Source organism: Nelumbo lutea, chromosome 1 (assembly GCF_056320005.1).
Source record: "Nelumbo lutea isolate HS-2025 chromosome 1, American lotus-T2T, whole genome shotgun sequence".
Taxonomy (NCBI): Eukaryota; Viridiplantae; Streptophyta; class Magnoliopsida; order Proteales; family Nelumbonaceae; genus Nelumbo; species Nelumbo lutea.
Genome location: NC_142684.1, coordinates 125,587,042 through 125,612,244, shown reverse-complemented (window position 1 = coordinate 125,612,244; position 25,203 = coordinate 125,587,042). Strand labels below are relative to the sequence as shown.

General features: G+C 35.9%; 1 protein-coding gene across 1 annotated transcript; it reads right to left on the bottom strand.

Moving 5' to 3' along the window:
• Window positions 1-10,891: 10,891 nt before the first annotated feature.
• On the bottom strand, window positions 10,892-24,596 carry LOC148877372 (uncharacterized). Its single transcript, XM_088985841.1, has 9 exons — window positions 24,335-24,596; window positions 23,578-23,658; window positions 20,982-21,102; window positions 20,785-20,879; window positions 15,791-15,862; window positions 14,092-14,430; window positions 13,840-13,948; window positions 11,744-11,924; window positions 10,892-11,340 (listed from the first exon to the last, which is right to left on the bottom strand). The coding sequence occupies exons 1-9, from the start codon at window positions 24,356-24,358 to the stop codon at window positions 11,253-11,255; spliced, it is 1,110 nt and encodes a 369-aa protein (XP_088841967.1). The 5' UTR covers window positions 24,359-24,596; the 3' UTR covers window positions 10,892-11,252.
• Window positions 24,597-25,203: the final 607 nt, after the last annotated feature.

Genomic DNA, 25,203 nt, shown 5'->3' with positions numbered 1-25,203 from the left:
GTATTCAGACTTGAGTAACAATGGGTAAAGTTGAGTTGTAAAAACAAAATTAATCCAAGCATGTTGTCATGTCTAAATGGATTTGGAAGGAGTATTAGTGGAGGAAGGTCCCGTCCAAATATTAGCAAATTTTTTCTAGGTGTAAAAGTTATTTATCCACAAAAAATAAATATTCTATAAATCCTATATAAATCTGAAAAAATATATGGATATCTCAGTCAATAGAATCAAAATTCTATTAATGGACTTTCCTTCTCTCAAAGTCTGAAAAGCAAATAGGCCCTAAATGAGCTCCGGTACTCCCCCTCAGAGAATGCTTCCACGGGCTCCATTCTTTCTACATAAGCCAAAAGAGAAAGGGCCTACTGTTTATCACAGTATTAACCGTTAAGAGAATTTCAGTTTGCTCGATGCCTGACAAGGCAAAAGATGGGAGGCAGTCTTATACCCAGCAGCTCATCATCTGTATATGAACGTTTCACGAATTTCATGAGTAAAAGAGTCTGATTGGCATGCATGAGGCCGGAGAACAGCTCAGAGACGGGCCGGGGGCCGGGGGCCGGAGACCAGGTTTCAGGCAACGATCGACTAAAATAATGCAACCCTTGAAGTTGAATGGTCTTAAATGCTTTAGATTTTCTTAAAAAACACAACTGAGCTGGGTAGAGTGTCTAATGCCAATCATTTAGAAGGAATTAATTGTAATTAAGTAGTGAATTAAACAAACAATTAAAAGGAACGAGGGTGTGAGAAGAAGAGGCGAAGACAGGTGAGCATTCGATTTATTCGGTTAAAAACCGAATTGAGTAAATGGAAATAAAAAGATGAAAACTGAATCGAAACCAAATTACAAGAAAATCGAAATAATCGAAACCAAAATTTTCGGTTCGATTTTCGGTTAAAAATCAAATTTAATTAATATATATATATAATATTATATATTATACCTATAATATATATTATATATTATAATATATATTATGAAATTCAATTTAATTATAATACATTATATATAATATATTAATATATAAATATATAGCATATTATATATTATATGCTATATATTGTATATTATATATTACATATTATATAATGAATTTCGTTAATTTGGTTTTTTAGACTAATCTAATTTATAACTCTGAAAATCAAAACCAAATACTGAAATTCCTAAAAACCAAATTAACTGAACTGAAATACCCAAAAATCGAAAAAACCGAAACCAAAATTTTCGGTTCAGTACTTCAGTTTTAACCGAATAATGTTCACCGCCAATAAGACTCACATTCAGGCATTGGGAGAATGTGTGGGGGAAGGGGGGGGGGGTTCCTCCTAAGCCCTCAATATCAAAGTTTGAGGGAATTTTGCTGCAAGAATAAAGAAAGATGGTCGGGATTGATATGTCATCCTAAGGCTTCATTGGCTTTTGGGGAGGTTACTTATCTGGGTAAATGCACTTAGGTAAGTATTTCTTAGAAAAAATCTATCCAAGTACGTACATTTACACACGTTCTTTCATTTATTAAGTAAATAAGGCAATGATTGTTTAAGCCATAAAAATCCATTATTAAAAGAGTCAATTTTGTCCCATCCAAGTGTTGGCAACTTTCTCCTAAGTGAAAAAATTAGGTATCATTTACCAGAGTAAATGATATGAATGTTGCATTTGGAAATGATGCAAATAGAGTGTAAATCCCGATTAAGGGTAAATTTGCACTCTAGTTCACTTTTGCCTGTGTTTGGCAACATTGCATTTATGCACCGACAAATGACATATAACACATTTTCCAATGCATTTTTACATTGATAATAAGATGTAAAAGTACATCAATAAAAAGAACGAAAAAGTGCAGACGGGTCCAATGCAGTTTTCTGAATTCCACTGCAGATCTATAACCATTCAAAATGTCAAAAACCATCACTTTATACACCAATGCCCGCCAATGAATTGGCATCAACTGCTGGCATCCACCCCAACTGTATTTTGGGCCTAAAGATTCTAACCTTGGGCTGAACCGTCATTCTCCCTAAAAAGAAGTAAATTTGCATTCAAGTGGACTTTTGATAAAAAAGGCATACACTATTTGAATTTGTATTTGCATCCATTACAGCTAAAAATCCGTTTGGTAAGAAGGTAAATTTGTCAATGCAAAACTAACCCAACTTTGCAATTTATGTGGACTGCTTTACAGTCTTTATATTTACATTCACACTTATTTTCATTGTTTGCAAACACATAATTTTTCATGGACCTCAATCTGAAAAAAAAAAGAAACCTTAGTATCTTGATCAATGGGAGTTAAAATCCCTTTACTAACTTTCCCTCCTCTAAAACAAAAAAAAAAGAATGGATCCTAAAGGCCTGCAAAATACGACAACATAACAAACTGGTTATGTTGAGATAGCTGTTTTGTAAATCTTTAGCTGTATTAGCTCAGTTTTGAAGGTTAAACAATAAAACCTTGAGCTGGATTATGCATGCCCGACCCAACAAAACCTTGAGCTAGGCTCAATGATAAAATGCCGGTGGCTTCTACGTTTTCAAAATTTTGGTTGCTTGGTTGAAATTAACATCCACAAACACATCGATTGACAAAAATAACCTTTGCGATGACAAAGATGGAAAAAAAGAAAAGACAAGTAGATTTGAAAGCACAAGGACATTTATGGTAAGTTGTCCTTGTCCACCTACTCTCTCTCTTTCTCTCTCTGCCGGCCTATATGAATTGGCTATCGCTCTTAGGACCTGTTCATTTGTTTTGAAGTCTGACATTTAAAAGTGCAATAATTATATTAAGATGTATATTAGTATTGGTGAACTTTTCTTTCCTCTGAACTCTAAATGCAAAGAATGTTGTTCTGAACTCTAAATTCTGAAAATTATCAAATATCCATTTTGACCCCATATATTAGAGTTTTTGTTCAACTTTTTGAGGGTATCATTGAAAAATAAAAAGTTGTATGATTGCACTTTAAGAGATAAGAGATAAGAGGAAACAAACAACCATTTTTCTCTTAAAGTTAAAAGGTTCCTCTTAAGAGATAAGATTTAAGAGGAAACAAATAGGCCCTTAGTCTTCAACATAAACTACAAAAGTAGTGCAATAATTATTTGTGAAACATGTTTGTTATGTTTTACAAAGATTGGATTATTCCACTAAATTTAATTATGAGGTTGTATCAATCTCACCTTAGCCAACTTAAATGTTAAAAGAGAGCATCTAGTAGGTCATTGGATGATGGATCTCCTAACTATCCCTCATTTTTGCATAAAGAATGTTAACCCAAACCTCTAACTATATACTTCTAGTACCAAATCACACACAACCTCGATGTTTCAACTTTCGTTTTCAACTTTCCACGACAATGATGAGAATATCTATATGTCTCCTCTTCGTGACAATAATATTAGATTGGTCATAGGACTAAGAGTCAAAGACCAAAGCTATCGTATTCATATATCTCGTTTCATGATTTCGACATTAAGGCTCAGTTTGGAAGGAGTACAAATACAAATATGTAGAGCGTAAAACCTTATATTTTGTATTATTTTGTATATATTTGCACAGTACATATTTGTATTTGTACTCCTTCCAAATGGAGCCTAATGTGAAAATAAATATAGGGATAAATTACAAAGAACTTCTGAACTTTTTTTTTTGAAAAATGAAATTAGTGTATCAACAAAAGGAGAAAAAGACAAAGTTTTGTACATCTGATGGAGATGGAGGATAGTGAATTAACAAAAAATGATATTGTGTAATATGTTTACTCCAATTGGAAACTTGATGGGCATGAACATTATACCTCCAATTAATAACTAAAAAATGAATAGACTAAAAAGAAAGAAACATGTTTTTTGTTTGCATTAACAATCTTAAGGTCAAACAATGTAAAGAAGTTCTGTTCTGAAGCATGAACTGCTAGTTGGCAATCTGAGTAGATTAAAATATTGGATTTTCTTAGTTGACATGCTTGGTAAATTCCTTGAAAGATATCAAAAATTTTAGCTTCCTTTACTGATTTCAAATGCTTTCTACCTCCTGTAACTTGAAGACATTCCAGCTGGGTATTAAGGATGATAACACCATAACTAAAAAGAGAATGGTTAATTTTCCCTGCATCTATGAATATGAGACAATCATTATTTGATTTCAAATGTAAACATAGTTGTGGAGGTAATTCCTGGGTTGTTCGTGAAAGAGGTTGTGAATCAAGAATACCATTAAAGATAGTATTAATCTTCAGGATAATCCACACACTTGAAACAACTAAATCTCTATTTTTTTTTTATTGTGCACAAACCAAATATAGTATAAAGCTATAGCATACTAGTTAAGTACTTTTATGAACATAGGTATTTTTGGAATATGATGATTAAATTCAATAATACAGTTAATCTAAGAAGAATGAGAGATGTTATTTAAATTGATATTCCAAGGAGATAAAAATATGATGGATTGGGTAAAAGGGCATTCTAGAAACATATCAGTCAAGGATTTTGGATAAGTATGACAAAACATACAAGTTAGATCTTAATTTCTAGAAATAATTTTTCCTTAACAAGGATATAACCTTGAATAAGATGCCAAATAAATAGTTGATAAAGGGGGGCATGGAAGGCACCAAATCCATTCTATACAATATTTGAATTGGTCAGAAAGTCTTGGCATATAAGGCTGAATTGAATCTTTGTATGCTACTAAGGATAGAAACTTACCTGAAGAATGTTTGGTCTGAATCCAAGAAACATGAGTATTTGTTGTACGGATAGGAGTTTGAAGGATCTAAGAATTTTGGTTACTATCAAAGTAATTTCAAAGTATAGACATATTCCAATTGCCATTAGTGATGAGATTTGTGAAGGTAAGGTTTAACATACTAGTTGGAATGAGATGATTTATCATTTGAAAAGATTCACCATTTTGGATCCAAGGGAGTTGGTCAATTTTACAAGTAGAAGATTCTAAAACTAAAAAGACTTCCTACAAAAGACTTTGAATTTTTGGCGTAATAAATCTCCAGAAAAATAGCTTGATCGGGGAATGGAGTAAGGGAAAATTGCGTTGGTGGAAAGATACTTGGATTTCCATAATTGGGCCCATAATTTATGTTGCTCATTAAGGTATCTCCAAGCTAGTTTTTTGAATAAGACTAAATTCACCAATTTAATATCTCTAAAACCTAATCCACCATAGGATCTAGGAAGAGAAAGTTTACTCCAAGCACATCAATGATAAGGATGAGGATTAGTGTCCTATTTAACCCACCAGAAATTTTTGATAATTCGATATATAGCAACAATAGTTTTTTGGGGAAGTTGGGCTATAGTCATGGTATGAGTAGGGATAGCTTGAAGAATAGATTGAATAATGATTCTTTTCCCAGCTTGACTTATAATAGAAGCATTCCAACTATTAAGTTTAGCCTTAAGATTATCCAGAATGAAAGATAGTTGGGAATGTTTATTTTGCCTCCAACTCAAAGGGAGACCTAAATATTTCGAATTTTTAGGAAGGGCTTTCATTTGCAGTTGTTTCCGTATCATTCTTTGATGCATAGGGTGGATATTTTTGTTAAAATAGATGCCTGATTTTTCTAAATTTATAAGTTGCCCAAAAGAATTTTGAAATTAATGAAGGATGATTTTGAGGGTGTCTAGTTCATTTTGATGACTTCTAAAAATTGAGAGAATATCATATGCAAAAAGTAAATGAGAAATAGTAGGGGTAATTCTATTTGGATGCTTTTGAGCTACTCATCATTTTCAGCTTTAACAATCATCCGAGTCAGACATTCCATTGCTAGAACCAAATTCAGCCAGAGTTGCCTAGATCTTTGTCTTCAAAAACACTCAATTTGTGATTGTGTATCATCATAACTCTTATATAAAGACATAATTTTTGTTTGATCCCAAGGGGTAGATTGCTCCACTTGAATAATCTGCCTTTCTAATTCACTTAATTTGTGTTGAGGATCAATAAACTTCGATTTCCACCAACTGCTTAGGTTAGTTTTAATATGATCCATCCTCAAGGAGAGTCTATAGGTAGGATATCCAAATATTTGAAAATTCCATCCATTTAGGATTACATCTCTACAAGAATTATTTGATAACAACATTTCATAAAACCTGAAGGGTTTTGGATATTGATTTTTTTTAGGAGTGATATCTAGAATAAGAGGGTGATGATCAGAAACCCAACGATCAGATAAAGTAAGAGTGGCATGTGGAAAAGTTGAGATCCAATCAGGAGTAGCTAAGGCTTTATCAAGAGTTCTGCTAATAAGTCTAGTAGATCTTTTATTAGACCAACTAAGTTTACCTCCTTGAATATTGATTTCAATAAGATTTTGATATAATATTAAATTACGGTACTTTGTAGAAGTAAGCCTAAAAGATCTCTTAGAGGAAGTTAGGTCTTGAATTATGATTGTATCTGACTCATTAAAGTCTTCAATAGGTAAAAAATGTAGGTTTACAGACTATAGCCATTGATTAGGATTTGACCAAAGCTTATTTCTATGGGCTTTTATTGATGGACCATAAATAAATTCTAGCAACTAATTTTCAAGAGTAGGAGGAGAAGATATTTTAAGAAAAACATAACTCAAATGAACCAAAAAGAGAGAAAACAGTGATACTAGTTTTCAAAAAAAAAAAAAAAAACAACTAATCCTCCAACACGTCCTTCAGGAGGAATTAAATAAGAATTAGAGTAGTGAAAAGGGTTAGCTATATATTGCATTTTATCTTATGGAATTTTGGTTTCACATAGGAAAATAAAATCCAGGTTATATTTTTTTAACCAAAATTCCTAGACCCTGAACTACCTTAGGGAGCTTTACCCCATGGCAGTTCCAACTCATAATCAACATTGGCGGTGTTGTGGCTGTTGGGGGCTAGCCATCACCACCTTGTTCAGTAAAAAGGAGTAAAAGTTAGAAAGAGATAACTGACCGGTTCTGGCGCGCTTGTAGGAGGATTTTCTAGATCAAATGTTTCTCTATTTTGGTTGACTAGCTCATTGTGGATTTTCATATAAGATTAAATAATAGTAAGTATTCTATTAGTTTGGTTACTTTGAGTGGAAGATTCAGGCCTGTAATAAATGGGTAGATCAGGAGTATCTTCAATCTCAAGATTTTCTAGAAGATTAATTCGATGACGTTTTCCCCTAGAAGAAGAGGTGCCTGTAGTATCCGAAAAGAGTAGATGGGTGAGGGTATTCTGAGTTTGTTGGGCTAGATGGTAGGTTTTTTAGGAGACTTACATAGAGGGAGGTTATTAGTGGAAGGGTGGGAGGTAGAGAGGGATGATGTAACTCTAGCCAAGGTGGAATCAGGATTAGAAGGTGCATGGTGGGGTTGTGATGGGGAAGTAATAGGTTGTGAAGTCACCGGGGAAGTTCGCTCATTGTCTGGCTGAACAGATGGGCAAATTTACAGAAGGAGAGGCGATGTCAGTTCTATTGCATAGGAATTTTGGCTCTCAACCAAGGACTAGGAAGATGCATGGATCTTTGGTTACAATATTATTCAAAAGACCAACCAGGAATATGGGGGAGGTGTTGAGAACATCGTCGGTAAAGATGTCCGACTCAACTACAGAAAACATGTTGAGGGGAGATCTTCATACCAAAAAGACACTCAATTCATAATATTGTAAAAACAACCAGTTTTAAGGGGCTGGTCAATCGTAATGTAAACTTTGGCTCGGATATAGTTTTGAATGACTATAATATGATAGGTAGGACCTATATATTCAAAGATGGGCCTACCTATGTCTTTTGAAAGAAATTCATAAGGAAAATCATGTAGTTGGGCCCAAACTTCAATCTAATTAATCTTCCTCATACCTGAATCATAATAGAAAGTGGCCTCGTTGAAAGGGTGTCATAAGGAGACGATTCGGGTCTAGATTCCAGAGGGTGTAAAGGCCATGTTCAAGTTCATAGAATTGATTAGTAAGGCGAGGAAACAAGCGGCAAATGAAAGAAAAAATCCAGCCATCTTGGAGATTTTCAGGAAGGTGTGGACAAATATCAACAAAATCAATACCCAGAATATTATTAACATGAAGCATATTTTGAAAGGCTTCATTTAGGGCATCTAAATTGTCCATAGTTCATTGCAGGAAGAAGAAGATCATGAGAAAGGAAGTAGAAATATGAAAGTTGGTGAATCTAGGAAGTTAAAAAAAGGGTGGAATAAAGATAAAATTGAAGACAGATTTACCAAATCTTGAAATAATGACACATACTCATCGGTGGGATATCTTTCACCACCAAGCCGCCACAAGTAACGAGGAGAAAATAGATGGATGTAACATCAAATGAATGCACAAAAGTTCAAAAATACTATAAGAAAATACTAGAGCTTATAGAAATTAAGACTAGATAGAATGCTAGTACAATAATAAAACCAAAGAGAGAAACCCAACGAAAAGTCAGGATGTAACTAGACTAACAGGGCAAATATAGTAGGAAACATATTTATGTAAGTAGACCAACACTACATAAGTAAATCGGTTCAGTGTGCTTACTACTATCTAAAGATGAGCAAAACCATTCAACTAAGTAGCAGATCCCGTAAGATAGAGTAAAATATAACAGTGATAGATACTCCCTGGAATGTCATAATGATGCAATAGACAACTGATTGCATGGAATCAAACTTCTCACAGAGCTCCGCTCCTTCTGCGCTCATAATCCTTCACAGGAATCACATGAAAGTGTTGGCTTACACATTTTTTTGGACTGGTTTAATGGGTAGATCTCTAGAACTTGCATCACCCTATTGCTCCTTTAGATACTCCTGAACTTTTACTGGTGATAAATATCCCCTAGGCCTTAAGTACACATCAAATTACCAAAATACCTACTTGAATTATCTTTATTTTTTATTGTCCTTTTCTCTTAAGCCCTAACCTAATCTAATCTTCGTATTCCCTTCCTCAGTCTTTGTTGTTCATCAATCACCATTTTCTCCTTTCCCCTTACTTCCGCCTCTACCCTCTGTTGGTGCCAATCACCACTCACCCTCAACATTCACCACCGGTTACCCACAAATAACAGAATAGGACAATCAAAAGACTTGTAATACTGGCCTTTCCAAGTCTCTTGATATCCTTCACATAATAGGGACCAAAATGCTACTTGAAGAGAATTGAACAAATCAAGGTGAAACCAAAGAATGCCACAACTAACAAGATCACCAGTCTTGTGGATTTCTAGATAGAAACCACCAATTGAAGAGGATTGAACAAATCAATCGTCACCGTGGTTATTGGAATCTATGGTGATCTAGTCGGTGATGTCTTGTCACCTTTCAAATAAATAAGAAAGGTCAGTTTAGTTTGGGGATTTAAAATACTTTAATCAGGTGAATGTTTTTTTTTTTTGGAAGTTAACTGACAGAATACTAACGGTGGGGTCATTGTCTAATAGATAAAGTTCAGGGGTCTTTATTGCAAAATAAAGTATAAGGGATCTTTGTCACTGACCCCATAATGCAGGGGGTTCTTTAACAGAAAAGAAGATAATAAGAAAAATAAGTCTTGCTTGAAACTATCTCCATATATATCTTGTATTTTTATTCAAGTCCATTTATTATATTGGATTTCTAAATATGGTTAATTAATAACAGAGTCAAAGACCAAATTGAGAAAATCATGGGTACGCCAGAAAAAGTTTTAATGCCATAAGGCTTGATAAAAATTTTAGTGTCAAATGTCAATTTGATGCAACCCTCCTTTTATCAAGGTTCAAAGTATTGATACATATCGGTCTGTACCGGCTAATACGTATTGTTCTGAGACCCTTCCGATACTCTCCTACAGTGGATGTATCGGGGGTCTGACCGGTTCAGGGGGTGGATGAGCCCTAAACCAGCCCCCCTGAACCGGTTGCAAAAAAAAAAAAATGAAAAGCTATATCGATTTGCCCAATACTCCCATACCAACGTATCGTTATTTTGAACCTTGCCTTTTATCACCACACTGCAATTTGTACGTGACGGAAAAAGTACAGGACGAGGTCCAATTTCGTTAGCACATTCCCCCTGTTTATGTTTATGCGTCTAAGTTGTAACTATAGAAATAGCGATAGAAAGAGTGTCGTGACAATGATTTAAGAACATCCCCTCATTCTTGAAGTAAACATATTCAACTCCAATGAAGGTTTTCATTCCCTCGGTTTTTGCCTTTTTGGTAAACTCATTCCCTTGGGTTTGAGTGGATATTATCCGATATATCAGTATGAACTTATCGGGCGAATCGATACAGCTTTTCACGCTTTTTTTTTTTCTTTCGTAACCGATTCAGGGGGGCAATTTAAGGCTCCTCCACCCCTAAACCGGTCAGACCCCTGATACACCCACTGTAGGGGCGTATCAAAGGGGTCCCAAAACGATACGTATTGGCCAATACGGGCTGATACATGTCAATACTTTGAACCGTGGACTGTATCATGCTTAACCGTGGTTCATTGATCCATGAGCCATACATTTCCCAGACTGTTTACCCAAGTGAAGAACATTAGAATTTTGATTGGTCGACATCCATTAAACAACGGTACTGTCAGAAACAAGGTCACATACGAGTATTGAATCACGATCACAATCACGAAAACCTTGATTCAACGATATGCAAGACAAAGTTATGCCACAAGGCCTTTCTAAATGTGACCAGGTTGCATTTACAACTCCTAGCTGCAAAGCTTCTTTGCTAAGTGCAGGGGAAAAAAGGAATATATAGACAAGATGCCATTCATGATGAAATGGAGCTAGCAGGATAATGGACTACGTATATATGAACAATGATCTACTCAAAGCATGACATTTTAAGTATCATCCAACTGCAGAGAAACACAGAAGTGGGGGAGGGGCACAGAACTGAGCTAATTATACTGGCTTAGCCTTGACCTTTCTTTTCCAAATAACTATATCAGTAGTCCATGGAAAGAAATAACTAATAATGACCAACCCCAAGTTCATGAAACCCTTAGACATTTAACCTTAATCCATTTCTTCCATTCAACTTGGACAATGCACATTTGAAGGACATATAAAGAAGCAAGAGAGCTAAGAGGAGTTGTGTGACATTTTTGCTGTAATCCAACAATCCGTGCGTTACAACAACACAAGTAGCCAAACTGTACTCAACATAAGGAAAACAGGGCAGGGTCAACGGGATTAAGGTCCCAGTAACCAAAAATCTGTAAGAGTACTGTCGTCATGTGTATCTTCAATGATAATCATTGTTGCTCATCATCGGGCAGGTCATCACCAAGACTGCGTTGTGCCAGTCTATAATACAAGATACCCATTGTTGCCATGCATGCCCTGCAAAAATTCATGGACTAATAGTCAGCTAAATAACAATGATTCCCTCTGTTTCTGTTGTATATTCATATTTGTCTTTTCTTTTTCTCCTGTTTTGTGCCCCACAAATGGCAAACACGAACGTGAATGAAGCCAACTGTAGTTGCATCATATAGTTCCAACTAACCAACTAGGAGGATTTTGATCTAGAAGGCAGGGAATGAAAGCTTGTCTCACTCATCCCAATGCATTTCCCTGCTCTCTTTTAAGCATCAATTGTGCTGCAGACTGCAGTATCACTTCAGAAATGCAGATAATCCAATTGGTTTAGCTGGAAGTCTTAAAACTTGATTCCAACCCCTCCCAAGCAAAAAAGATGTGAAGCTCAAACAGATGAAAAGAAAAGAAAGTGTAACAACAGTACATGATTGCCATTATGAGGAGGATTTTCCTTGGATCCATCCTTGAAGGCCTTGGATGACGCAACCGGCCTTCTGGAACATCATCTGTGTTATCCTTGCGTGGGGGTGCAGACACTGGTAGAGTTGGCAGTGCACTAGACCAGAAAGGTAGTAAAGCCCTTAGAAACTTATGATGGAAAGGACCTGCAATAAGAATCCTTTTAGTTTCTCAATGCCATACAGATTAAAGCAACTTCAAATGGAAATTCAGCAGGAGGAACCAAGGCATACAATTTTCAACAAGATATAATCAAAAGAAAAATGGGAAACCCAAAGATCATGGTTAATGAAAAAATAAAATTTTCCTAGAATTATAATTTCGTGCTTGATATTTCAGTTTTTTAAGTCCAATAAATGCATATACTAACCAACTTTTGTTGTATAATAGTTTGGCATTTGAGTTTGTTAAATCAAACACCTATCATTCTGAAAGAGGAGAGTATCTCAAGAGTCAAGATCCACTCAGATTGATGTCTGGAAATCACTCAGCTAGGCACCTAGCTGATTCCAGATAAGGATGGCCAACAATTTGGAAAAATCCTCACTGTTTTTTTTTTCTTTTTGAGGGAAAAAAATTGTATTATACACTAATCATAAATGTAAAAGGTCCATACAAGAACCTTGATCATTTAGTGATCAGCCAACCCAACCAGAACCTTTATCATTTTGTCATTTTTTTTCTTTAGGAGTCCAGGGGACCTCAACATGATATTTTATGATTGAGACATCCATTTTCTGTGCCATTTGCATGAAATCCAAGCTTTGACCTTTAGACCCATAGAAAGAGCACTATGCTAGCCTCTTTGAATAAAGTTTTAGCCCAGGCAAAATCCAGTATACAGGGATGCAACAGAAGCGTGTGGGAACAAAGTTGAAATATTTCTAATACATGAAGAGTTGAAGACAAAAATAGACATGCACTGCCAAATTAAAACACTGGCAATCAGAACAGTTCTGTCCAACATCCTTCAATTTTCTGAAAAACAAGTTCATCATCAATAATAGGAAGCTCAACTGGAAAACTATATTATTGGATAATCCTGAATTCTAAATCATTCCTCTGAAGTTTATTATATTCCTTCAATGCCAATCGTTCCAACAAACATCAGAGACCAAAGGTGAATAGTTTCACATTAATTAAGTGAATTTGGATAGATACATCCTTACAGAAAGAAAAATAAAATATCATCATCGTCTAGACCTTGTCCCAAACTATATGGGATCAGCTAGATGAATCCTGCTTCACCATTCCATTCAGTTCAGTCCCATATTTACTTGTTACTTCCACCAAGTCCTTCTCAGTCTGCCCCTAGCTCTTCTAGACTAGCTCCCTGTAACAGATCATGTTTTCTAACAGGTGCTATTTGGTCTTCTATCTAACCATGTCCTTTCTAGAAAAAACAAAGTATAAAAATGAATATAAAAGTGGGTATTAGAGAGAAAAAAAACTCATTCAGAGACTTCACCTAACAGCTTAAGCTTTTAGGTTGAACAGTTCCTTGAGATGATATTAGAGCCTGTTTGACCAAGTTTGTCAACCCCATAATAATTAATTAAATTTCAGCACAAGGTATGAGTGGCCCCGTGCTTCCACACTTCAAACCCGATGGGATTTTACCTGAAGGGGCATGTTAGAGAATAAAAACCTATTAAGGGACCTCACCTAAAAGCTTGCACTTTTAGGTTGAACAGTTTCTTGGGAAGTTGAGAGTGAGTAAAGAAGTATAAGTGAAATAGGGAAGTCCCATACTCTACACAACTTCAGAAATGTTCCCCATGGAAAAAGGAAGTCTAGCAGCATTACAAACATCCCTACTTATAGCTGCTTGAGATTAGCATGGTTTTTCAAATCTTTACAATGGATTGAAAATCAAATTAATTTCACTAAAATCAAGGAACAAGAATATATTGATCTTGTTTTTCACAGTTTCCAGAGGTACCCAACTAGATTTGTTCCATCACCAACCACATCAAAATTATGTTTGCAAGAATTGTCCTAAAACAAGGTTCATATGATCCAGAAATAGCGGTTATAAAACATGGATGACGTTCTACTAACCCCTTCGAGTGTACTTCTTCTGGGTACCATCTTCATCATCAGCATAATATGAAATTTCAGAATTCTGCCTGTCAACATGGTAAGCACCTTTTCTTGTTGTAGCACCAGGCTGCAATGATTTTTAATCATAGAAGAATGTATCAAACAGCAGTAAGGTATGTATAAACATAAGGAAGAAGTACGTCAAATATAAATATACAATCAGAGAAAGTTCAGGTTAATTATCTATTTCAAATGCAAATGTCCACGTACACCAACAGGACTTGCACTTTTGATGAAGTTTGACTCCAGATCAGATGCAAATTGATTTCCCACTGAACTAGAACCATCTATCTCCACAATATCAGTAGAAGAAAGTTTTGATGAGTCTATTCCAGTTGTAGATGGGTACCCTTCAACCAAGTTTGTCTTCTCAGTTACTAGAGATGTCAAGGCCGGGTCCTTTATGGAGTCTAAAGAACTTGAATTATTTTTCTCTCTGCCTCCAGTATGCATAAGTGGATCAGAAGCAAAAGCAGGAGGAGGAAGGCGGGACCCAGCAGTTGCCAGTGAAACAGGATGATTTCCAAACAAATTCTTTTCCAAACCAGTCTGCATAACAATGGAAGATTAGCCAAAGCATAATCTTTATAAAAATTAAATAATCTTACATGAGCTCCCTTTTACATGTCATGATTGAATAAGCCAAAATTGAAAATTATGCCTCCCTATATATGAAAGTATAAGTCAAAAAAGATCATTAAGCCTTCACTTAATGGGTTAAACAAATTAACTTTTTTTGATGGCCAGTCCAACAAATCAACTTGTAATACTGCTAGATGGACCATTCATCTTATCCACAGTACCTCTGTCCATAAAACATGGCGTGAGAATGGGTATGGGATAAATGCTGAATAACCCAACGTATAAATGTTTTCTGATTATGACTTTTATGATCAAGGACATAAAAATCATTTTGGCCTAGCCCAACATAAACCAATAAACTGATGTTGTTACAGAAACTGCAATTGGAAATTGAAACTTGAACGAATGCAATGCCAGACTAGGTATGTCCCTTTAACCTTGTGAATTGGTCAATACAAAATTTTAGTATATAATGATGATATCTTGAGTTTTTAATTGTCATGTGGCATTCTTTCACTCATGATGCTTCCTTTATTGGAGACTCTAATAATGGAATTGATCTAGGTTCTTAATAAAGCTAGCTTGCCTGTTTGGAAATTATATGTTGTTCAACATAAGATGTCAAGATAACCTTACCAAGCTCCCTGTATCCCATACTTAGGGTTTTGATGGAACCAACTCCTAGACACACTCGTACATCTGATCCCTCGTAATATCAGTTGTGGATTAATCTGTAGGTAATGAAAGTTGTGTTTATCTAAGTAAATCATCCAAAATAACCTAATAAAAGTTGGAGTTTCCACATTGCTTCTTGTTCCATCTACATCACTTTTTCTTCCTAACTGTTGTGCCAAGGCCCACCCTCTCTTTTGATTCGTTACCAATCAAAGAGAATGACTTTATGAAATAAAAGGAACTTCATATATGGATACCTACAAAGTTGAACTATTATATGAGTCATATAAGAAGCAGCGGTTTGCATCTACTGTTTGAGTTTCCCAACTGACATATGTGCTTGCAAAATACTTCGAAACCCTTGAGAAGAAGAGGAAAAAACAAAAACAGAACCTACTGTGTAAATGACCCATAGTTGCAACAAAAACCACCTCCTGAAATTGACCAAGCCATTTTTTTTGATAAATGAGTGAACATTTTATTAATCCAGCAGATAAGAGTTACAGGCAACCCAAGGAAAGGCATGAGAAGCGACCTTCCTTTAAGATTGATCACAGAATTACCTATATAGATAGTAAGTGTCATTTTTTAATTAAAAAAAAAAAAGAGGCACCTTTTTATAAATGATATGAGAGAAAAACATGGACCTTACCTGCATAATAGCTTCCTTTAGTTTTGAATGCAGACAGGATCCTGAATCTTTGATGCTTTTAGGAGGCCATATCTGCATTTGACAAAACACCAAATAGAAATGAAGCACATCAAAATCTAACACTACTTGGAAGGAGTAACAATAGCAACAAAAGAAGGTTACTAGAATAGAGCCAACCATGTGAACCAAGTTAATTTTTCAGAAAATAAAGTACATTGCTTATCCCATTTAGTTAATAAAATACATCCTTATCTTACATGATCATTTATTCTTTGATTAGGAGGCAGTCTGTTTGTCTTGTGACATAATATTTATTATCCTATGTACCTAATAAACAAGTTAAAATAATGATGAAACATCAGAAGATGGCCTGATTTATTTGCGACATAACACAACATCTACAACAAATGAGAAATTAATCATTTTGAGTTTAAAACCTAAGCCACTTAATATGGTTTTCACACAAAATCCCCCCCCCTCCCCCACTCACTGATTAAGAAACATGCTTTATTTTCTTTTTCATCTGATAAATAAAAGTAATGTATTAATATAAGTAAAAGGAGCCAAAACCATGTAATGCAAAGTAAAGAGAAATGTATGCTTTTGGTTACTTGAAGAAAGTCTGGTATCAGACTTTATGCGTTTGCAACCTCAATACAAGGGTATATTCCTTCAGGCCTCAAGATGTATGATTTTCCAGCCTTGGCACAGGTATACTCCCTCAGCCCGTTGAAACACATTGCTGATGTCTTTCTCTCCATCTGTTGTAATGTTTCTAAAGCTAGAAAAAACATACGCTATAATGGTTGGGGAAAAAAAACCCTTCTAGGAGATTTGAATTGCTATAGAACATTGGCAGTTTGGAGTATGACATTTAACAACAGTATCACGAAAAGGAAGTGGTATCTGACATCATCTACTTCAACAACCAAGATAGGTGCAGTTCCCCTTTTTCCTTCACAAATACTATTTAAAGAAGATCAGGTATTCTTTCTTGTCCCCAAAAGCATTTATAATGTGCCTGAAGGACAAGGAAATTATGATGCCTAGAAATATATACTGAGATGGAGACAGATTCGGAAAACAGGGATACAACTCTATTTCCTAAAATACCAGGCATGGATGTGGTACAGTACCCCTTCCAAAGTTGTGAATAGAGTACATCCCATTTTTGATAAAGGAGGCATACCCCTAGTGGATAAGCCAACAGCAATGTTTTGAAAAGATAGGCACCCCTATGCACTTGTATACCTTTTTTTTTGATAAATAACAGAAACTTTTATTAAGAATGAGATTAAAAGAGAAAGATACAACAGGACGGAGTGGTAAAATCTCTTAACCCTCCCTGTAAGTTTACTTCATATTACAACACGTCCCAGAAAGGATTAGCTCTTCCCACCCCTTGCTTGGCCAAAGAGTCTGCCAAAGAATTGGCACACCTCTTAGTCCACTGAAACTGAACTTCCATGTTTTGAGACAGATGTTTAAATTTCTTTTTCTCATTTAAGTATTTCCACAAACTGAAATCTTCCTTTTGCAGCCAACTAATAACCAGCCTAGAGTCACCTTCCACCACCAGTTTTCTGATATTCAGCTGCTGGGCTCTTTTAATCCCTTCCAAGACTGCCAATATTCCAGCTCTCAGAGAATCCCCCCATCCAATAGGACCCGAATACATGGCAATAATTTGACCTTCTTCATCCCTGAATGCTCCACCTATACCTTAAGGGCCTGGATTTCCTTTGCTGCTTCCATTAAAGTTCAATTTAGTGTAACCCATGGTTGGAGGAGCCCGAACTGGAGAAGGGGTAGTTTTTGAGGGAGCTGACCAAGCCACTTCTTTCCAGTTCTTGATGATATCTCCTGCTGTGTAATCTTCGAAAAGCTCTAAGGTCTTAACCCAATGAGCCACCCTAAGAGAAATTAATTCAATGATGGCTTCCTTATTTCTTTCTTTTTCATGGAAGATTCTTTGATTTCTTTCCTCCCACACTGTCCAGCATATAGCTGCTCATACACATCTCCACAGAAATTTAACTCTCTTTTTTAACCCTCTCGCTAATGTAATGTTGAACAGGCTCTGCACATTTGAAGGGGAGGACCACCTACAACCAAAAAGAGAAAAAAAAAGCACCAGATTTCTGATACAAAAGGGAAGGATACCAATAAGTGATAGCAGCTCTCACCATTCTCCTTACATAGGATGCACCAATGCAAGGACAAACACCAATTAGGCCTTTTCCTTTGAATCCACAAGTGTTACACTTTTCTAGGAATGCTTTCCAGCAGAAAGCACACACTCTGGGAGGAATTAGTCTACCCCAAATTTCCAAGACTGGGAAAGGGTGTCCAAAAATGGGCTAACTCTTTGAAAAAGGAAAAACAAAAGAAGACACCCGAGGGAGAAGAAACCCAAATCCTACTATCCCTTCTAGAGGGATCAATAAGCACCTCATCCAGGATCTTAAGCAAATCAGAAATGGTGTCAACTTAGAATCTCTAAGAGCCCTTCTAAAACCTAGGTTCCAATCAAGAGCAGAATTAGTAGGGGATAAAAAGGTGGATACTGGCTCATTTTTAAAACTCGAGAGGGAATACAAAGATGGAAATTGCTCTTTCAAGGGTGAGTTTCCCACCCAAAAATGTTACCAAAATTTCACAGAATTACTAGAACAAAGGTCATACCTGATGAGAGAAAGGAATGAGAGAAGAATGACATGGATGGACTTCCAAGGGGAAGCTCTTGTAGCCCTAGATGAGACTCCCGCATCCCAGCCGTCTGCCACTTGCCCATGGACACTTAGAATTACTTGAGCCAACAAATTATCCCTTTCCTTTGCCAATCTCCATAGCCATTTCCCAAATAAAGCTTCATTCTTCTTCTGTAAGTTACCCAATCCAAGCCATCCATCACTTTTAGCTTTGGTAACTACATCCCACCTAACTCTATGGTCCCTTTTTTCCTCCCCCTGTTCCCATAGGAAGTCCCTCATTAGTTTTAACAAAACCCCGCACACTCCCTCAGGAATCTTAAACATAGACAAAAAGCAAATATGGAGATTAGCCAATGTTGACTTAATTAGAGTTATCCTACCACCCAAAGATAGGTAGTTTTTCTTCCAAGAAGCTAACCTTTTTGTGAATCTATCAATCACCGGATTCCAAAAGCTCCTTTTGCTCAGATTATCCCTTAGTGGAAGTTCCAAATATTTCAATGGCCACTGTGCAATCTCACACCCCAAAATTTGAGCCCTTTCTTCCACTTCTCGCAAACTCATATTGATGCCAATCACACAACTCTTATCAAAATTAACTTTGAAGTTAGTCACTTGTTCAAACACATTGATCACCTGCTTAAGATTACTAACCCACCTAGATCTCATCCCCGCCACAAGAAAGAATTGTATCATCTGCAAATTGTAAATGAGTGACTGGAACACTATCCCTTCCAATTCTCCAACCTCTCACCAAATTCCTAGAATCTGCCCTCTCAATAAGTCTTCCCAGGACTTCAGCAATCAGGGTAAATAAGAAGGGGGGAAAGGGGGTCCCCTTGCCTAATACCCTTAGTAGTCGGAAAGTGGTATACCACCTTACCACTCACCAAATATGCACTTGTGTACTTTAATAGGGGAGTTTTTTGTCTTCTCATAAGGGATGTGACCTAAATAACCCTCCATATAATATACTTATATCATGCTTCTATACCTGTTATTTTAAGCCAAGTGTAACTTTTCAAAACATGCATTACCAAATATAATTAAATTTTTAACATATACAAATTTGTTATAGTATAATTTGTTAAATGGAATATTTTACAAGGTGTTTAAGTGTTAATGCGCTTGAGAATATATAGAAGTGTATGTGCAGTATCTGTTGTCATATTGGGTATGTATCGTATCTGATTACACATTACAGTACACTATGCATGTACATACATTTAAATAGTGAACAAGCTATTACTAGTTTGCTTATTGCTATTTGAAGACAAATAAGCCTATGATTTTTTTCAGATTGGTGGGTCTCAAATGGCTAGCTTCTAATGGACCAACAGACATGCTTCTCCAATGAAATCAACTGGACTTGGATCCAGGTGGTGCCTGTTCCTGGAAGTCATCGTTCATGCAGTGGGGAGATCTGGGAGGAGAGACAAAAATGTATCTTTGAAGGGAACAATTCTCCCTTTGGAACCTAGAAATCCTCAAGAGTTCATTAAAACTTAAAACTGTAATGTGGCCACAGTAAATAAGGATTAGATCCAAAGTGTATTCTAAGGGAATAAAAGATATAGTGAGGGATTTCTAATGCAGTATACTGAACTAAACTGGATACTTCATGAAAACGTTTATTTACATCAAGGTTGTTCTATTGATGATTAATAGGAATTGGAGCTTAGACTCTTCTGATCATTACAGATGCCACTAGGATCCATGGCTATATGTTTAACTGTGCAAATTTTCAGGAAAAAAGCAAAAGGAAAGCTAACCTAGATTCGGCTATGGGCATTTATGCAGCCATTTTCTGATTACTACACTAATGTGTTGTTCTTTTTTCTCCATTCCGTTCATCCATAGCATGGGAGTCTTGCAAGACTACAACAAGATATCTTTTAAATGACCTTAACTTGTAGAACAGTAAAATTTTCCAAATTCTTGTCCTTTTGCACCTCAATTCAAATACAAAACTGAATCATTGACTTATTGTGATATTCCAGTACATCAAAGGTTCTACATGAAAGAGGTAAAAGTTTAGCAATTGATGGGTTGGCAAGCTGTTCAAGAAAAACATTAATCATCATAGATTACAAAGCCCATTCAGAGTCACTATTGCCAATGGAAGAACATTTTAAAAACTATGATATACTTGCACTTTGATTGGATTCAGTCACTTCTCTCTGCCTTTGATTCATCAAGAATACAAAAAGATGCCATGGGTAGCACACATGTACACACGCAAAGTAGAAACCTTGTCAAACTTGTATAAATGGATCTTACCGAAGTGGAACACAAGGGACACACATATCCCGCTGGTGCAGTATGTGAAGGAAAACTTTTAATGTGGGATACCAGGCAGTTTGTGTGTATGATATCTGACAAAAAGCAGAGAATAAGCCATGAAGAAAGTATAAGTTCAGACTAGACTTGCAACAATAATTACAAGAGGCAGTAAATAAAGTTGTGTGATAGCATACGCAAGCAACCCAATCGAGTAGTTTGAGGATCATTTCCATCTTCAAGCACAGCATGACATAGGCAGCAAGTAGGAGGCCAATCATATTCCCCATCTATTACCCAGTCAGAGTAAGTGCGAACCTTAAGGAAAACAAGAATGTAAGTATATGTGTATAAAGAAATACCTATGCAGTAAGTCTCTCATAAATTGAAAAGGAAAATAAATGAAAACTCAAGTTTCTGCAACATTTGATGTCTCCTCGGCAGTTTTCTCAGAAGAAGGTTTTCTTAAGGGAAAAAAAAAATCAAGAGATAACAAATATTTTGAGCTTCCCTTAATTCCTTCCATAAATGATATCAAATGACGAAAAAAGAATGAAATCAAGCATACAATACAACCATACAGGTCAAATAAATAATTAGTAATAATGTATTTCAAGTAAAAAATCACTAGAAGCATCATCAAGAACTTGAGTATCTGATTTAAATGGAATATGGCTGGTTTAAACTTAGACAATGACCCAGAAGCCAGAGCAGAGAGATTAGTCAAGCTATTTTTCCTTTTCCTTCTTTTCTTTTTTTCATCGGTTATCAGCCAGTCAAGCTTTGTTAATGCAGCGATATATATTATTAAACTTTTGGTCAAAGTTGTTAAAGTAAATGATACAAAGCCTCCTAGTGGACTAGGAAGGTGGATCTCAAAGTCGCTTATTCTCCTCTTAATATTCTAGGGTGAAAGTTTGATTTCTTCAATATAGTGGTATTATGGAATTTAACTTTGCCAGTTATTTTCTTGCTATCTTGGTCTCACGAGGGATGCATTTTTTCATGGAGTGGAGTTCAAGATCTCTATGGTTTTTTTTCACAATTTGGTCACTCAAAGGAATTCAAAGAAAACATTTTTAAGTTGGATGTCCATTTGGAGTGGTGGGGTGCAAAGAAGCTTCTGCATAGGATGACTTTCTTCTATGTTTTATTGGTAATTGATCAAAACTTTATTAACAAAAGAATGAGAGGTAAAGTACAACCAAGAAAAAAGGCCTTAACCTATCCCAATCAAATACAGAAAATAAAATCCAGCCTCTTGGTGGCTCAGTCCAGAATCATTGTTAGTACTTTCCCTTAAAATAATCAATTAGCAAGGAGATATGATCCCCAATACAAGCCTTGTCTGCCAGCACCTTCTCTAGCAAGTCAATCAGCTAGAAAATATGCAGACATTTGCATTTAAATGAATCAAGAGTGCAAACTTCTAGCCAACAGTCTTGCTGCTTTTATTTGAGGATGATGCTGCCGAAGATCCATTCTTGAATTTCTCATCCACCTGATGATAAATCACTCCATCTCATGTGTGCAAACTTCTACCCATCAGGACTTGAATATGCCATCAAAATAGTGCCTTGATGTTTCGAAGGGGGGGGGGGGGGGGGCTCCAATTCCTGGAGTTGCAAAACTATCAAAGCAACAACTACCAAAATTTAAACTCATGCTGCCAAGTGAAGGTGCCATCCAATTCTGAACCCTTAAGTTATTGTACAAGATAAGAATGCAACAATCATCCAAGTTCCAAGGGTCTTGCTTCTCTTATTTGTACTCTTTTATTCATTTGCTATATTCCTTTGATGTTCTCCTCTTTATTCAATCTTTCCGTAATAGAGTTGCTTTCTAATACATCCTATCTTCTTCCCTTTCAGTCTTAATTAACGAAAAAAGCTTAACAAGTAAACCATTTCTTCAAATATCAACAAAAGTGTCGCCAAATAAACCATTCTGTCAAAGCATACAACCAAAGTAAACCATTGTTTCTGCAGCACTAAAGTCCGTGAGTGTAAAGCATTAATAATTTACATTATGCTACTTTGACAAAATGATAAACGTGTTGTATATGTAAGAAACTCACAAATAATTCTTTCAAATTAAGAAATTTTAGGCTCCCTTGGATGTCCAACTTGCAAGCATTTAAATATGGATCTAATGCATTAACAAGTCCCAATTTACTAGTAAATAGCCAAAACAGTCTAATAATGTGGATAGTTTTAGCATAGTTCCTTAAATATGCAATCTAGCAGTTATAATATACTTGGGCATCTAATCCTAATCATACAAATCAAACATTCATCTCGATTACATTGTATGCATGAACCGCTGGGATGTGCTACCTCCAGGTTTGTGTAGCACTTTGATCCAATATTTTACGAAAATAAAAAAGCTGTTCCAGCCAAAGCTTCTTAGATTAACTTCTGTTTCGAGTCCTCATTCCAGAATGGGTTTCTAGGCAAGTTATTTATCGGGTTTCTGTTATTCTATCCTAATGTCTCCTCTCATTTCTTTGCATCACAATATTGATGGAGTCTGTGTTTCTTCCAATATCCTCTCTTTATTCCTCTTAATAAATGTCATTTTCACCTACGAAAAAACAACCTAATTATGCTTTTTCATTGTTGAAAGCTAGCATTCTTGTAGAAAAATAAATAAATTGGTGAAAGAGCAATTTCCAATAGGAAACATGTATAATACAGCTAGATGTTTCCACGTATTGCAGAACCTAAGTATTACACAAAGGATAAGTACATAGACTAAGAAATAACAAGGAGTGAAAGGAGTATAAATGGTTACCACACATATTTGGTGCTCTGGAAAACAAATGCATTCTCCACAAACAGGAACCTTATGCACAAAGCAGTAAAGCTTGGTCGCCTGAATCCAGAACATCACCAGTCTTAGTCCTTGGACAATGTAGACAATTATTGCATGCAAATTCAAGATGAACGTAATGCAACTAACAAAAACTTTTAGAACCAATACGTTACGCAATTCAAACCTCACTTCATTATAAAAAGTCAACCATGAAAAGGAAGAGCTAAATAACGAAACTTTGAGAAATTAAAACATTTAAACGTTCCAATCAGGTGATTCTGGCACGAAGCACATGGCCAGGATCAAACAGACGATCTAGCAACTAAAATGGCAAATACTAGAACCATACTGTATCGAGCTCAATGCAGTGTTATTTGGGTCTTCCAAGTAATACATTTTTATCCTTTCTATGTTTTACGTTTTTCTCTTTTTCCCTTTTTCTTACATGGGGGTATTAAGTAGCAATCAAACGATATATATGCTAATATTCTAACCAATTATAAAAATCTCAGAAATTTTCCTTTTTCGTTCTTAATTCGACATCGCGTAAAGACTATAAAGAATTACGCATGCGCAGAACGGGACTGTCGTAGTGAATTGAACAACGTAGAAGGACGTGAAAAGAGAGAGAAAAAAAAAAGATAACATAAGATAAAATCGATGATTTTTGTAAAATAATTCGAGATTGGAATGTGAAGTAAAATAAGGGATCCAATGGATAATAGAAGAGGCGTACCTTGCGGCATTTACAGACAACCATCGCATCGGCAGGTCAGCTCCCCCAACCGAAGAAATTGAAAATTGACAACTGAGAAAACAAGGATTTCTCTGTTAAGAAGATGAGAGACAGATCTGCGTGCAGAGCTGCAGATCAATAGCTTCTGCTCGATAAAAGTCGGGAGAGAGAATGAGAGAGATCTGAGGGAAAGAACGAGAACTGGATCGGTGGTCTGTTCCCGGTTTTGGTGGAATTTCGGGAGAGATATTACAATAGAACTGGGGGTTTTTATGCTGTGCATTTTAATACATCAAACCGCGATCTGGCCCGACCGCAGGTGGCCCGGTGCTAGATTATATATTTTGGGAAAATTCTCGATCACTACCCGTATTTTGGTTCGAGTGACAATTTAATCCCTAAATTTAAAAATGCGAAAATCTAGTATCCGAACTTTTAAATCCGCCGTTAAATAATATGTAAAATGATATAAATGTCTTTCAAATATCATCTAATTTTCTTTATTAATTAGTTATATGCATTGGTTCTAATATGCGGAAGATGACACCGAAAAATTAAACATTGTAGGAAAATTGTTCGGAGAACGTCATGGAAGGCTTGATCGAGACGAATTCCTCACTCATATCTAATTTTGGACTTTGACGAGAAGTTTATCTTCCCCTTCTTCTACCTCAACCATTTGACCTTATCAAGCATACTCCGAACAACAATCGTAGCAACTCTACTTTGTTGGGATTTCTTTCCCTAATTCTGTTACAAGCTCAGTTGTGCCTCTTCATGAGAAGTCGGCTTCAAGAACTAGAGAAGGAGACACAGTTGGTGATTATCAACAGTAGGTGGAGAGAAACTATATAGGGCTTGATCCAAAA

What these genes read in the sequence shown, in the direction of transcription:
- LOC148877372 (XM_088985841.1), bottom strand. Translation starts at nt 24,358, where the DNA reads ATGGTTGTCTGTAAATGCCGCAAG. An exon ending in TTGTCTGTAAATGCCGCAAG is followed by an intron (nt 23,659 to 24,334) that starts GTACGCCTCTTC and finishes TTCTGGATTCAG; the next exon opens with GCGACCAAGCTTTACTGCTT. An exon ending in AAAGTGCAAGTCCTGTTGGT is followed by an intron (nt 13,949 to 14,091) that starts GTACGTGGACAT and finishes AAATCATTGCAG; the next exon opens with CCTGGTGCTACAACAAGAAA.